General features: G+C 39.5%; 1 protein-coding gene across 2 annotated transcripts in view; it reads left to right on the forward strand.

Moving 5' to 3' along the window:
• The window catches only part of SORCS2 (sortilin related VPS10 domain containing receptor 2), a 215,843-nt gene that overhangs the window by 86,678 nt on the left and 113,267 nt on the right, over nucleotides 1–15,898 (forward strand). For both annotated transcript variants that reach the window (XM_060774105.2, XM_067467754.1), the window contains exon 3: nucleotides 7,103–7,202. In XM_060774105.2, the coding sequence (XP_060630088.2) occupies nucleotides 7,103–7,202 (100 nt within the window). The remainder of the gene's footprint in view (nucleotides 1–7,102; nucleotides 7,203–15,898) is intronic.

Consider the following 15,898-nt stretch of genomic DNA (forward strand, 5'->3'; position numbering starts at 1 on the left):
ACATTTTGGAAAACTTGGAATAGAGCAGTGGTTCCCAACCTTTTTTTCACCAGGGACCGTTTTGACCAGGGACCAGTCTCCAACGTTAGTACCAAAAGGGTTACGAATCAGTTTTTGCTCAACTTTAGATTCGGTTTGGTTATTTGGGGTGCCGATGCAGAAAATTGCATTGGATAGACCACATCAGCTTGAATTTCTGGTACAGAACATATGCCATCCAGTAGTTGCCATCACCCACAGAAAAGCATGTTTAATAAGCCTTGTAACTATAAGAGGGTTTTGTGCAACAGTATAGTAATGGTGAGGCTGTGGACCATATTTTAGTTCATATTTTAGCCCGCGGACCACAGGTTGGGAACCACTGGAATAGAGGGAGTTGGTACTTCATTTAGGTTCTCATGGGACAGACTTAAGCTCTCACTTTTCGCCACTCTCCTCATCCATTCCTGTTTGATCAGAGTTAAGGTACAGTACTTACATTGACCCATGGATAAGTTGACTTTTTAACTAAGATTTCTAGACTTACACATGAGTACCATATATTGTAGGGGTTCAGCCTGTAATTGTTTCTTTGCCTCAGGTTTCTGAGGAAAATGATCAAGGTTCTGCACAAGATTCTATGTCTGAGTCTGCAGAGGTTTCAATCCATGAGTTAAATGATCAGATTCCTGCTGACTCTCAGAGGTTTGAGAATGGAGATGATGGTCAAGAGAGTACTGATAGCCAGAGTGAAACTGAGGATTCTGGGATAGCCGGTCAGCAGGCCAAAGATGCTTCTGTGCAGGCAGAAAAGGAGGCTGGGGGAAATGTTGAACAGTCAAGGCAGGCATGTAGCCGGGGGGGAGGGGGGGGCTTGAGAGGCTTCAGCCTCCCCCCCCCCCCCGAAATTCTCATGGTGGTTCGCGAAAAGGCCTTACTGGTGCATTATTTAAACTGTTATGTTTATTCATATCATGATCGGATCACCATACTCAATATATCCCATATGCATGGGGGTATTGGGGTAATGATACAAAAGGTTTGCTAGGCTAGACCCTCTTTCACTCAGACTCACCTCCCCCCCGAAACTCAGCCCCCCGAAACCCCCTTGAAAAATTCAGCCCCCCCCCCCCCCGAAACAAAACCCTGGCTACGGGCCTGAGTCAAGGCCAGATAGCGAAAAGAATGCACTAATTGGCAAACAGAGGGAGTCAGGTTTTGACCAAAGAAGTCAGATTTATCAAGATTGCCACCTGGAATTAGGGAGGAGGCGCTCCACAAGATTGAGAGAGAAGAGGGGTCAGGGAGAGGTATCCCAAAGGAAAAGGAATGCTTTTGCTGTGGCTTTGTGAATAAATATAGGGCCTGTGAATCTATAGTCTTCAGTGAGTTCAACATTTGCTTTTCATGTACAACCATGTATTTTGCTTCATGCCTTATATCCATGACTTCATGTTCATGCTGAGGTTCCTGTATACTTCTGCCTGGGATTCATGTTCATGCTAAGATTCCGGTATGCTGTTTGCCTTGGTTTCAAGTTCCTGCCTTTGGATTTAATGGTTCAAGTTTACTTCTGTTTCTTCAAGGAACTTAGAATTCTGGACATCTTTTAGAACTGAATGACTCTAATTGCTGTGGACTTGTGCATTGGATATTGGGACACTCCTGTTTCCTGTTTTGGATATTGATTGGATTATTGCATTGCTGAATTGACTGCTCTATGGACATTTTACTATTCTTGTTTAAATACCTTTTACCTCTTTCGGCTTTTGCTATATTATTCTTCAATAAACTACTTTGCTTATAAAACTTAGGTGTGGTTACGGGTTCAAAGGTGCCATCCCCAGCCATGGTGTACAACATATTTCTTACTGAACATTTTACTAAAATGTCTAGACTTATACATGAGTGTACAGGGTACCGCTCTTATTTCAGCAAGATCCTGATCAATCTGTAAATAAGCTAGAATTTTATCAACATTTTCTGAACACAATGTACAGGAATCACTCCCTTATCCTATCAGATTATACTCATAGAATGTGATTCCTCCCATAATATTCTTGGGCAGTACTAATCCAGCAACCTGCCAGGATGAGACAACCACAACAGGGGATGGTTTCATTTGTCATGAAAATAATAATAATAATAATAATAATAATAATAATCTTTATTTATACCCTGTCACCATCTCCCCAATGGGGACTCGGAGCGGCTTACATGGGGCCAAGCCTGGACAACATATTACAGCAATAAAATCAAAAACATAAACAGCAAACAAGAACAACATAAAAAAGTCATAAAATAACATTCTAATAAGCACAGTCACAATAATGATAACAATGGGCGGGCCGCATCTAAAGGATAAGACAATTAAAAAGTGTAATGAGATAAAATAGGAGCAGAATATTTACGGGGAACTCATAAACACACAGAGTTATGAGGCTAAACTTCCCATATGGATGGCGCGAGCTGCAGTAACAAAAAACGTTGAGGAGTGCAAAATGTCATGGTGTGCACCTATTCACCAAAGGCGCAGCGGAAGAGCCAGATTTTGAGATTCTTTCTGAACGTTTCTAGTGAAGGGGCTTTTTTAATCTCTCCAGGTAAAGAGTTCCAAAGTTGGGGAGCCACAGAGAAGGTTCTCTCCCTTGTACCCACAAGACAAGCTTGTGAGATTGGTAGGGGCGAAAGGAGGACCTTCCCCAAAGATCTAAGGGCCCGGGTTGGACAGCAAATTGTTAATTCATTGCATTTTTTCTTCCAGGGAAAGAGGAGACATTTCTCCCGCTTTCTGATTCAGTTGCAAATACATGATCTTCTAATTTCCCTGGCATTACCCTTTAAAGTTGGAGTGCAGATTCTTTGCCTGTTGTACCCTTTCCCTCACTGACAGAAACTCAAACTGAACAACAAAACCCTCAACCCTTTTGGTTCTTGGCAGCTTTGGTTTCAGCAATTGAATGTGTCCAGTCCTTTCAGTGCAAATGCTGAGCACAACAGCATTCGCTTCCAAATGGCAGGCAAACAGAGGAAATTCTCATGATTTCATCTCCGTTGTCTCCTCCCTTTTGGGTGCGTGTGTTGTGGATGAGAAATGAAATTCCCCTTCAGCTGCATTAACTACAACCAAAGTGAAGAAGAACAGCTGGAAAAGAAGTTTCAAAAACTGATTAAAAGCCCAGTCTCTCTTCTTTAAAAAATGGGGGCTGAAAATGCAAATGCAAATAGCTATTTTGTTTCGGCGTTATTCCAGGAACACTGAACCAGGATGGCCCTGTCTTCTGTTTCACAGAGATCTGTATTCTGTTTGCAGGGCCACCAGAGTACAATTCTCTATTTCATTTTTATTTGTTGAAGATAGGTAGGTGGGTGGATGGATAGACAGATGATAGAACTATATTGCCAGGAACAAAGTCTTATCAAAGTAACTTGCTACTTCTGTCTCTAAAAGGTAAATTACTTGTCCAGGGGTAGTTTTACAATGAATAGCCTTAACAACAGAGAGCAGAAGTTCCTCAAGTAGTTTGTCAGGAGTTAATACCTAAATAGCAAATAGTACATGGTCCATTTGGCCACAGTTTTTCCCCCCATGGTGAAATATTATTTACTAGCATTTGAACTACTGGTATATTATTGGTTTTAACTGTGCACATATATTACATATATATTAATATGACAGTTATATAGAGATCTGTGTCATCCTTTTTTCTCTCTTTTGTGATGTGAAAGTCCTGACACTGCATGTGATAAAAGGACTCTCCTTTGCGGATTTCATGAGCCTTTAGAGGTCTACTGTTTTTCCTGTGGTATGCTCTAGAAACAGCCTAAAATTAACATCAAGAAGTGTGCAGGCGGACAAGTGAACGGATTAATTATACCAATTAGAATGCCCCATAGTTTCTTTCCTTTACATGTGACTAAACAGAACAACAATCAATGTCAGTTTGAATTAGTGTTTAGGAATACATAAGGGATCTGTAGGTGTTTTGAATAGTGACTGTTTTGCATTAATTTCTGCCCAATTTTCCTTTAAGTGGTCTAGTTTCAATGCTGATGAAAAATGGTTAAAAAATCAATAAACTCTCAAAATTGTGTTAACAGGAATTATGGAAGCTCATTCTCTAGACTCCTAAGCACAAACATACATCATGTAAGAGGCTGTAAATAAATAAGGGACAATTTTTAATGTCAGGAGTGATTTGAGAAACTGCAAGTCAGTCGCTTTTGGTGTGAGAATTGGCCATCTGCAAGGACATTGCCCTGGGGATGCCCAGATGCTTTGATGTTGTACCTTCCTTGTGGGAGATTTCTCTCATATCACCGCATGAGGAGCTGGAGCTGACAGAGGGAGCTCAACCTGCTCTCCCCAGATCCAAACCTCTGACCTGTCCGTCATCAGTCCTGCTGGCACAAAGGTTTCATCCATTGCCCTACCAGGGGCTCCAGAATAAGGGGCATAAAGTAGGCAGACTGTGTAGAATTCAAAATCTTCACAATCACAGGCATTTTAAATATGTTAATTCAGCCTCAACTTTCTGACAACTATGGTTGTCTCCCTTACCCTACTCCTTCACTGATGGTTCTTCTCTGAATTGACCTTGTATACATTTTAGTTGTCTCCACCTGAAGTCAGTCTTAAAACAAAAACAGCAACACCTATATCAGACTAACATATTTTGTTGAGGCCAATAATCTAGTGTAAGTAGTGTTGGGAAATGTGAGTGATAGTAGTGTATCTCATAAGCAATTAGTATTGGTAAGTAGAAGGTGAACAACAAACTGTCCCACAGCATCATCGTTCCACAAAGTTTAGTAGAAAAATAAAGCAACTAATGTAGCTTTATATGCAAATACTAAAGCTTTCATGACATCTCATGATGATTGTCTCTGTAGCATGTGTCCTACGAACATGGAGATATTTGAGATAAAACCGAAAGTTACAAAATGGAAGATGAACAAACTCAGATTTACTGTGGACTAACTTCTTCAGGAAGAGAGACAGTGTTCCTATGACCAACAAACAGGAAATGCCATGGATTCATACCATGCCTAAATTCTAAGATCTGCAAATGAACAGCTATAGAGCTCGTTCCTTCTAACAAGTAGTAGAGAGCACCTTCCACATGTCAAGGATTGACAGAAGCCAGTATAGTAGCTATTCCCAGTAGTGCCTCCAGTTGTTTTGAACTACATCATCTCCAGCCAATATTGTCAATGGCTCCACATTGGAGAAGGGTGCATTAGAACAAAACGCTTTTTCTTGTTCTACCAGCGGTATTGTGTACACACATGTCGTTTCTATTGCTAGAAGAAGCCCCCCAGGCATATAAGACAAATGTTTCTATTAATGAAGATATCTGTCTTCATCAAGATACAAAAGCAGTAGTGATAAAACGCCATTGTAATACATGCTATGATTTGGATTGAGGTTTTTATTCCACTGTGTCTGTAATAATTATGAAGAAGGGCAGATCGGTAACTTTTTGTCCTTCCAAAATTGAATTTTGTCCCATGCCACACTGCTAATAGAAGATTACACAAAAGTAATTCATTGAAGGTAATTTGCAATGGGTTAAACCCTTATGTCAGCAGGACTGAAGACCAACAGGTCAGAGGTATAAATCTGGGGAGAGCATGGATGAGCTCCCTCTGTTAGCTCTAGCTCCCCATGCAGGGAGATGAGAGAAGTCTCCCACAAGGATGATAAAACATCAAAACATCCAAGCATCCTCTGGGCAAAGTCCTTGCAGATGGCCAATTCTCTCACACCAGAAGTGACTTGCATTTTCTCAAGTAACTCCTGACACACACACAAAATCATTGAAGGTAATCCAAACCTGAATGCTGGAGAGATCTTCAATATAAATATCTATTCCTGAGGCTATAATAATAATAATAATAATAATAATAAGAATTATTATTATTATTATTATTATTATTATTATTATTATTATTATTTAAACCCCTCCACCATCTCCCCAAGGGGACTCTGACTGGCTTACATGAGGCCAAGCCCAACAATCAAAACAAAGCAAACATACAACATAAAATAATACAAAAAGTGTACAAGCTCCTTGTAAAACAGTGTATTGTTATAATCATGATTGCTAATCTATCCCATAGCTTGCAAACAGGCCTGCAGTTTGGCGTGGAAGTCTGGGGACACTCCCTTTACAACTTTCCATGAATCCTTAAAACCTATTCCAGACTTGTGGGAAGCTGTATGGAACCAGGTTTGGCGTGATTTGGAGGCCAGGTAGCTTGGGGAGGGAGGGGGTATGTTGGTAGGCTGCTAGCACAATAATGATTTTGAGCGAATAAGTTTAATAAAACATTTATCTATTAGAAAGCGCATCTGTTTTATAATAGCGAGTGAGGAATCTGCATATACAAGCGCCTATTGTTTTAAAACACACAAAGGATTATTTTCATGCATTAACAATCTCCAACGTACCTGTTTCAAATTGCTTGTATGTAAAATGAACTTGTGCTGGTTAGATATTTGTCATTGTAATTTGGTGATGTCATTCAATTAACTTTACTATATTAAACTGCTAGAAAGAAAGAAAGAGCCTGTTTGTTCCTATTAGGTCACCCCCTCTCTGTCTTTCCCTTTTGGGAAAATGTGCTGTCTCCCTCCTTCTCTTTTTTCTTTCTTTCTTAATTATACCCAATTTTTTTCTCCCAGAATGAGAGACAAGATACCTTGCCAAATGTTAAGATAAAAGTTTAGTTGGAAACCTATTTTACAAAGTCCTAATTGAGGCTAATCAATGGGAGATTGGAATCACGAGTTGAGTGTGGTTACTTGATGTTTGTGGGCTTTTCTTGTGTTTTAGTTTTTGTTGTAGAGCTCCGTGTTTTTTCTGATGCAATTTCCTTAAAGGCTTAAATTACTGTTTCCTTGATTTACAAATGTGAATGCAACTCTTACATTTCATTCACATGATCTTCTGGAGGAAGACCTTTAGAATTTGAAGGTTACTTGGATGTATTATTTATGTCAATTTGAGCAAGTATGATGTGTGAACTATGTGCTCATGCCACTGTCTTGTTGAACTAAAAAAAGCCCTAGAAGCTGAGTGTAAGGCTACACCTAAAAGTCTCTTTTTCCCCTTTCCAGATCCTCAGATTTTGGAACACTATACACCAAGTTGAATCTACAACCAGGGATTGCTACAGTAATTGAAAACTTTTACATCTGCCCCACTAACAAAAAAAAGGTAAGCATTCATTTTCCCTATATATGTGGATCAACTCAGCAAATGGCTGTGGTCATTTTGAGTTTGGAAGAAATTCCTAGAGAAGGATGTTGTATTGCCTTCATAGAGCAGCGGCTGTTGGAAGTGCATCAATGATGCTAACTCTGCATCAATAATGTAAAAAGTTACATGCTGCGCAGTATTAAGTTTAAATAATTTTTTTGTTAATCAAAATTGGGTCACTTTACCTTCCTCTGTTATTTATGTGTCTTATATATACCAGAAAAAAATAACAACAGGGAATCTCATCCTTGTCTGAAATATTTTGACTTTTTGTAGATGCTTGCATAACTATTTTAGCGGTAGGACTTTGGAACCAAAGATCATGCTTAATGTTTCTTTTTGGTTTGGAGAATGGAAAATTCCATAACCTTTTGGAAAATGGCATTCATTACCATTTGGGAAAATCGGGAATCTCCCCTAGAAGAGTTAAAAACTCATTTGAGTCAACCTTCTCCTTAGTGGTAAATATCTACTAGCATTCGCAAGGCAATTAGGTTTCTCAGCTGTTAAACTGATATACCTAGATATATCTCTTTGAACTGTTATGGACAAAGATATGCCAATGTTCAAAAACATATATGTATATATTAGAGTTTCAGAAGTGTTTTTTTCAGTTGCCCAAAAACATTTACTCTCCCCTAAAACATATTGGTTTAAATCATGCTGAGTCCTGAACAGTCCCAGATCTGATCACATCATCTGTAGCCCCTCCCACAACATAGAGATAAGGAAAATGACCTAATATACACAATAAGCAATCTGAATTATACACAAACAAATGACTAGTATAGGAGGCTTATAGGAGGTTTCTATTTCCAACATTGTTTATCATAGTAAAATCATTAACTTCTCTTTGATTATTGTGTTTTTTTAAAGAGTATAGTTATTAATATCTCATCATGTATAATATAGGTTCAGTGATATATATATATATATATATATATATATATAGTAAACAACCTTTATCATCTATACCTAACTCTCACTTTTATATTGAAAATTAAATAAAATAAAAAGGTAAAGAAAAAAAAGAGCAGACAAGGAAAAAAATACCCCTTAATTTAAAAAAAGATAGAGATAAGGAAAAAAAAATAAGAAAAGAAAGAAAAGACAAAAAATATCAATACTTCAATTTACAGCTCAATTGCAAGTAATGGGCTATTGGTAGGTGAGCATCCAGTGGTTTGGCAACCTGAGTCTCATCTGGTTTGGGACCAGGATTGGGATGAAGCTTTGGAGAAGATCCCACACAAGAAGACCTAAAGAGGATTTAGAAAACAGGCCATGCTTGCTTTAAATGTGGGACAGGGAGATTAGTCAAAAGTCAATACATCCTTACTTTAGAGCTGAGCTTTCCAGACTTTCCATGTTGGTGACACACTTTTTAGACATGCATCCTTTCACAACACGGTAATTCAGTTCAGTAGCAAACTGCAGATTAAACCAAATCTTCTAAGTGTTTCATACAATAAATATGAATTATTAAATATGTATTATACATATAATATATGCATTATATTATATATAAGAAATGTTTTATATAATCTTTACTGTATAAACAAAGCTTGGAATGTTTTCCTTTACATTCCTTATGTACTACCATTGATTCTTGTGTAGTTTCTTCTATAGCTGCTCCATGTGGTTCATTGCAAACATTGTCAATAGATTTTCTTTTCTTAATTAGTAATACACACATTTTAGTGATAATTAGTGCAACTCAGTCAACAAATTGTGCAAATTATAAGAGTTATAACTGTACCTATACTTCCACAGCACCAGCACTCCACTTCTGTAGTGATTTAACCTTTTTGGATGTTTTTAAATGGAGGTTGTAGCCATCTGTTGAAAAGTGAGATTCGCTAGGTCTTCTTGTCATTGCAAAAGCAGAAAAGGCAGAATTATTTGTTGCTCGTGCTTCTTCAGTTTTTGTTTACCTACGAATAGAAAGGTGTTTTGCACTTGCAAGAGAAGTTACTATATTTCAATGGAAGCTGATACTGGAACAAAGAAAGGGAGTTTATTTTGATGTAAGCCATCTCCCATGCTGTTATAAAGGGTGTCTTTAGTTTTGGTATGCATACCCTGACTCATACTCTTGTTTCTATCCAAAACTCTGTAGTTCAATGCCTTGCCAGTATTCTCCTCAAACCTGTTTGACTGAAATAAAAAACCCCATCTGCCCTTTTTAGAGGCAAGTCTCTGCCTTTAAAACATTCTGTTTACCCAAAGTTCTCCTTCACAGACTTTCTGAGTCATAATTAGCTATTTCAAAGTCAAATCTTCCTAGCACCTCCTTCCCACTCCTCTCATTGCTTTATTGAGACCTCAAAAAGTCTCAACCAAGAGCAACAAGATCTTGCACATCGATATACCCACAAACCATTATAAAACAGTATAACACATTAACCTTATTTCTATACTTAACATACATATTTCTACATTTTTATATTAACATGACATGTCATAACTCTCTCTCTCTATATATATATATATACGAGGGGTATTTTTTAAGTAAGGCCCGTTTTGTTGTAGACACTAGTAGTTCGCGCGCATAACGCAATGAGCGCGTGCGTCGTGTACCGGCATGCTTCGGGAACAACTGTGCTCAGTTTCCGCTCTGTAGCTAACCTATATGATTCTGTTCTGTGCTTTAAAAATGTTTAAGACTATCAACTCACCCGCTACATGTGATACGGTTTTTGTCAGCAAGGAACCGGCCTGCTGCAGAAATTCATCTACAGATTTGTGAAGTGTACAGTGATACTGTTATGAGTGAAAGAAAAGTGCGTAAGTGGGTATGACAATTCAAAGATGGCCATGACAACGTCCATGATGAGGACCGCTCCGGTTGCCCTTCTTTGCTTACAGACGATTTGGTGGCTTCAGTTGAAGCGAGGATTCATGAGAACAGGCGCTTCACAATAACACGTCTCTCAAACGAATTTCCTGACGTGTCGAGATCAGTGCTTTACAACATTGTTTCTGAACACCTAAAGTTTAGGAAACTGTGCTCCCGTTGAGTCTCCAAACTCCTAACAGAGGGCCACAAAAACCAAAGATTTGAGTGTGCGATCAAATCAAATCGTCTGTAATCAAAGAAGGGCAACCGGAGCAGTCCTTATCATGGACGTTGTCACGGCCATCTTTGAATTGTCGTACCCACTTACAATCAACAACAACTGTACATTTATTGGAGAAGCAAGGAAGGTTAATTCATGTTTGTTTGAAATGTATGGTGCACTAATAAGAGAATTGCTAGAAATTAATTAGCAGTATGGTGTTTATTTCACTCAAATAACATTTTGAAAAACCAAAATGAGCATCACGATCTAAAACCCAGAAAGGAAAAGAGGGCACTTAGCACAGAGTCAGCATTACAACACTGCATCAGAGACAAAAAAAAATTGCAAATTAAAAAAACAACAACTTTTCAACTGGAATTTTTAGCCCCATTCACATGCACCTGCAATGCTGGGGGAGCCGTTTCCCTTTTCCTCTAACACTGGGGAGCGTTTGTGAGGGAAGCAACCACATGAGTAGGGCCAATTGTGTTGGTCTTTTCCACTTAATTATTCCTTTTCATCTTCCCCAGCCAACCAGTGGGTAATTAGACAGGAAAGGCCTGTGCCATTGGCCCCACTCACACAGTTCCTTCCTTCACACATATCCCAGCTGTGTGGGGTTGCATTATGAAGAAGCCATCCATGTGGTGTGGGCCAGAGCCTCTTGTTCAATCACTCAACCCTGGCATCCCCTAACAAGACCCTGGATTTATTCCAGCTGGGGACATTTTTGTTTTCATTTTTCTTGGTACTAAATACCAAATACAGCTGCCATCGCCAGCACCTCGGACCTTAATTGGTTAGAAGACATAGGTCATTGGCACTATAATGAACGATGAAAGATGGAGTTCTATCATCTTTGTTAATGTTAATGATAAAACATCTGAAATGTATACTCCTCTCTCTGAGTTTTTGGGGAAAAAAATCTTGTTCCCACTTCCTCTTCTTAGTACACTGTTTTCTTTGTTAGGCATGGAACAGGGCATTTCTAAAATTGCAGGACTTCCTGGCTTTCTCTCTGTGTCACCCTTGTTTTAGTGCCCAAGACAGACAAGAATCGAAGTCTTGTTATGATGTGATCTTCAGGCACGCTTGAAGGAATGGGATAAATTACAGGCTGCTGTTAAACGAGATGACCCAAGCTGGAAGCATATTGATAATGCCCTGTAATTTGGCTTATTTGTCAATCAGTTGCTTCAAAATGACATTTGAAGGCCTGCTGGAGCAAAAGATGTCTAAAGCCGGACTTTGGAATGTAATGAATACTGCTTAGTTCTCATGACAGATGCCATTAATTATGGGTTGCCTAAGGAGAAAAGAACTCCAGTGCCTTTATAGTTTGTTCCTTGGCGAAATGGTAAAGGAATATAGCAAAACAAACATATCACTACATTCAAGACAGGAAATTGTAAAGAATTTATTTTAAGGAATTGGCCTTGTTAATAGTTACACGCCTCAACAAATTTGGGAAACAGCTGCAAGTCTTATGAGATATGCTGAGGTTACACTGATGTTTTGTGTATCAAGTGCAGAAGGGAAATATATGCACAGTTGCATCTTTAGACATCTGTGCTCAGCTGGGCTTTCTCAGGTTGGATCTACATATAGCCATCTATTCCAGCCATTCCATTGCATCCTGGAAAGATTCCCAGGGTCCTTCTGGTTTCCAGATGACTAGATGGACCACTGGTTTCCAACCTGTGGTCCATGGATCATCAGTGGTTCTCAAGAACAGAAATATGGTCAACGGCCTCACCATTACTATACTGTTGCAATGAAAGTGACTGGTCTCACAAAACTCTCTTATAGTGCCGAGGCAACGGGGATGTTGAGAGGGGAGAGGCCGACTACCCATAAAGTGCGACAACAAGCCTCCTGACTTCTCCTCCCCTCCCCCTAAGCAGAGCTGTTCCATGTGGTGCCTGGAAGCAGGGGCGCCTTGGTGTCTTCATTTAGGCCTGTTCCTGGGGTTATTTGGGGTGCTGAGTCAGAAAATGGCATTGGATAAACCACATCAGCTCTAGATTATTAAATATGGTTTTCTGTGGATGAGCAGGTGGCAACTACTGGATGGCATATGTTCTTTATCAGAAAATAGAGCTGATGTGGTCTATCCAATGCCATTTTCTGAATCAGCATTTCAAATACCCAACCAAGTCTAAAGTTGACCAAAAACTGATTCATAACCCTTTTGGTACTAAGGTTGGGGAGTGGTCCCTGGTCAATTGGTCTCTGGTCAAAAAAAGGTTGGGAACCACTGGGCTGGACTGAGGTCTCATTCTGGTCGCTTCTCCTGGTCACATACCTGGGCCCCCTGTAATGATATCACCAAAAGCAATATAACCAGCAAATCTCTGTTGTGGAACTTCTTATGACTAGCAACAGGTCTGTTGGACATATGGACACTGAATCAGGCTGGATCCACCCAGATCCAGTTGTCCACATTTCCAAAGCACCAGGATCACACTGGAGTTACCTTGAAGCTCTGGAGTGAATCCTGTTTTCCATTGCACAGAATGAACAGCTAGATGCCATGCTTCTTCTGCAAATCCATCCATTTGTTGTGTGGACTCCTTACAGCAGCGAGTTCACTTTATTTGGCCCATATAGACACAGCCTCAGATGCATGTATATTGGTATTTGAAAGCATATACGTTACATGCACATTTTATAGCTGGAATAACACAACCCCTACAGCATTTGTATAGCACAGCTTTATATAAAAAATTATGAAGATACAGAGCTTGACAAAATTGGTATGAAAAGAGAAGGAGGGGCAGAAATCTGATGCTGGCAGGAGAAGGATGACTCACAAATCCATTGACAGTACAGAGCGTGAGGATGAAAGTGAGCCTGGGAAAGAACCCAGAGCTCTTTTATTACCTGTGTTGATCTTGAGGTGACCCTGGAATATCATGAAAGAAAGGCAATGAGAGAGACAGTAAAAAGGGAAGAGAGAAGAGAAGGATCAAGCTGATGACCAAATGAAAGAATGAAATCTGATGGAGGAAAGGTATAAATAGAAGATACTGGGAGAAAGTAGGATAGAATCCTGTAGGGACTTTGAGCAGAGATACAGCAGGAATTATCAAAATGAGAGAAAAATGAACCAAGCACTAAATTACAGATGAAGTAAGGAGAACTGTTAGTGAGCCAGCATTACTATCCTCTTATTTAGTAGGAAGGTCTTTAGAATTCTATGGGGTTTGCTCTGTGGATTTCCCACTATCCTTAAAAGCAGACCAAGGGTACAGTATTAGGGAAAGGATTGTTTCAAGCCGTTATCTGGATCAGAATCTTCCTTGTCTCCTGCAGGTGTTGACTATTTTGGCAAGGGAGAAAAGTCAGGCATAGTGCATGTCTGGTCCCTCCCAAGATGGACTTATAGCCACATCATGGGTGGGGGTGGGGGGATCACTTCTGGGTAAAACTTTGCTAATCCCCAACATGCTGCCATGGCCAACTGGCTCTTCACAACAAGTATGTCTATTTTTAAACTTTTAAAATAAAGGCAATCTGAATATATACAGGGTTTCCCAAATGTTTACGCACTTTTATATTTCCGTTGGAAATGGTGAGGACAGAGGAGGGGTAATTGGTCATGCCTGAGAGTGTAATGTGACTAGTCTGTCTGGCAGATTGGCTGACCTTGCAGTTTAATATAAGAGTTGTCACACTATGGTGAAGATGGCTGTGAAAGATTGCACCAAAGAGGAACAGTGTTCCGTCATACACTTTTTGTACGCAGAAAGTGTGCTGGGACTACAAATTTATCTACATACTAGCTGTACCCGGCCACACGTTGCTGTGGTCCTCAGAAAACAGAAGATTTCCAGACATTGAACAATCTGGGCTAGGGAACTCCTCCCACCAAAGGTTTCCTGCTGGCCTTAAAGGTGCAAGGCTATTTAAAGGTAATCCAGGTGGGCAATTGCAAGATTCACACTTGGCTCAAGTAGAAATTGAGGGGGATGGGGCCAGGGAGTTGTTTTCATGCATGTGCTGTAATGTCTTTTTGGTTTATTGGGTTTTTAAGTCCTTTCTGCTGTGTTTTTTTTGTTTTGTTTTTATGACACCTATCGTTGGCCTGATAGGTGTCTTATGTCCAAATTTGGTGTCAATTCGTCCAGTGGTTTTCGTCCCACAAACAAACATTCCATTTTTATTTATATAGATGTGTACTCAGTAGGGGAATAAAGTTCTCTCTAGTAGAGGCGTCTATAACTGGATTGAAATGTTTGAAAATGGCTATACTAATGTGACGGATACAGAGTGGTCCAGACAGCCAGCTACAGCCCTGACCACAAGAATGAAGAAAGAACCTGGAAATGATTCATGAAAATAGAAAAATAACAGTTGAAGAGGTTGCAGAAAAGTTGAATGTGAGTGTTGGATCTGATTCATGAGAGTCTGAAGTTCAGTAAAATGTGTGCCAGGTGGATGGCTAAGCAATTGAGAGAGGAGCATAAGTGTCAGCAGCAAGCAAATTATGTGGTTTTTTTGTAGCCTCAGTGAGTGTCATTTTTTACCAATGGCACTCAGGGGCTACAAAACCCCCACATTTTTTGCCAATGGCAATAAAAGTTGGTACAACACTCTAAAAATGCATGCAAAGGAAGATGACTATGTAGAAAAGTGATGTAAATTGTTTCAAAAATTCTTAATAAGTAAAGTTTAAATGTGTGGAAATGTTTTGAAGACCTCTCATAGATGTGCCACATCATTTAGAGATCAGTTGCAAGAGGGAACAATAAGGGAAGAACTACAATTATTCAGATTCCAGGAACAGAGTGAGCAAGAGTGATTTTAAGGACAGGAGAGAACAACAAATGGAGAACACAATCATGGCATTTGATGACTAAAAGTTAATTGAAAGTGTTTTGTCACAAGTAAAGACCGAAATTAGCTGCATGCATGTAAGTAACATTTCAGAAAGAGCTAATAAAGGAACAAGATTTGGAACTGTATGATGTTATTTGGAGGGAGTAGTTTTGGATTTTCTCTCTTTGCAAAGAGGGAGAGCATAGTCAGCTTGAAAGATACTTATCATGAATATCATGAAGGGAAGCGTGGGAAAATGACAGAGAGCCAGAGTTGTTGGGCAACAGGAGTAACAGAGTTGTGTCAGGAGAGCCAAGTTTGAGTAAGAGCCAATATGTGGAGATGTTCCAGCAAAACGAGTGGCAGACAATTACACATTTGCTAACACACTGAACAGTAATTAAGAAGGCAACAGAAAAAGAGGTGAGAAGAAATATCAAGTTTTCAGATTAAGATCAATCAGACAGAAAGAAGAAATGTGCAGGATAAGCTAAAGCAGGGGTCCTCAAACTAAGGCCCGGGGGCCGGATACGGCCCCTCCAAGGTCATTTATCTGGCCTTCGCTCAGGGTCAACCTAAGTCTGAAACAACTTGAAAGAACACAACAACAACTATCTCATCAGCCAAAGCAGGTCCACACTTACCATTGAAATATTAATAAGTTTATATTTGTTTAAATTGTTCTTTATTTTAATTATTGTATTGTTTTAAAGTGCTTTTGCACTACAAATAAGAGATGTGCAGTGTTCATAGGAATTTATTCGTGTTTTT

This window comes from Anolis sagrei, chromosome 4 (genome assembly GCF_037176765.1).
Source record: "Anolis sagrei isolate rAnoSag1 chromosome 4, rAnoSag1.mat, whole genome shotgun sequence".
In the NCBI taxonomy this organism is placed as follows: Eukaryota; Metazoa; Chordata; class Lepidosauria; order Squamata; family Dactyloidae; genus Anolis; species Anolis sagrei.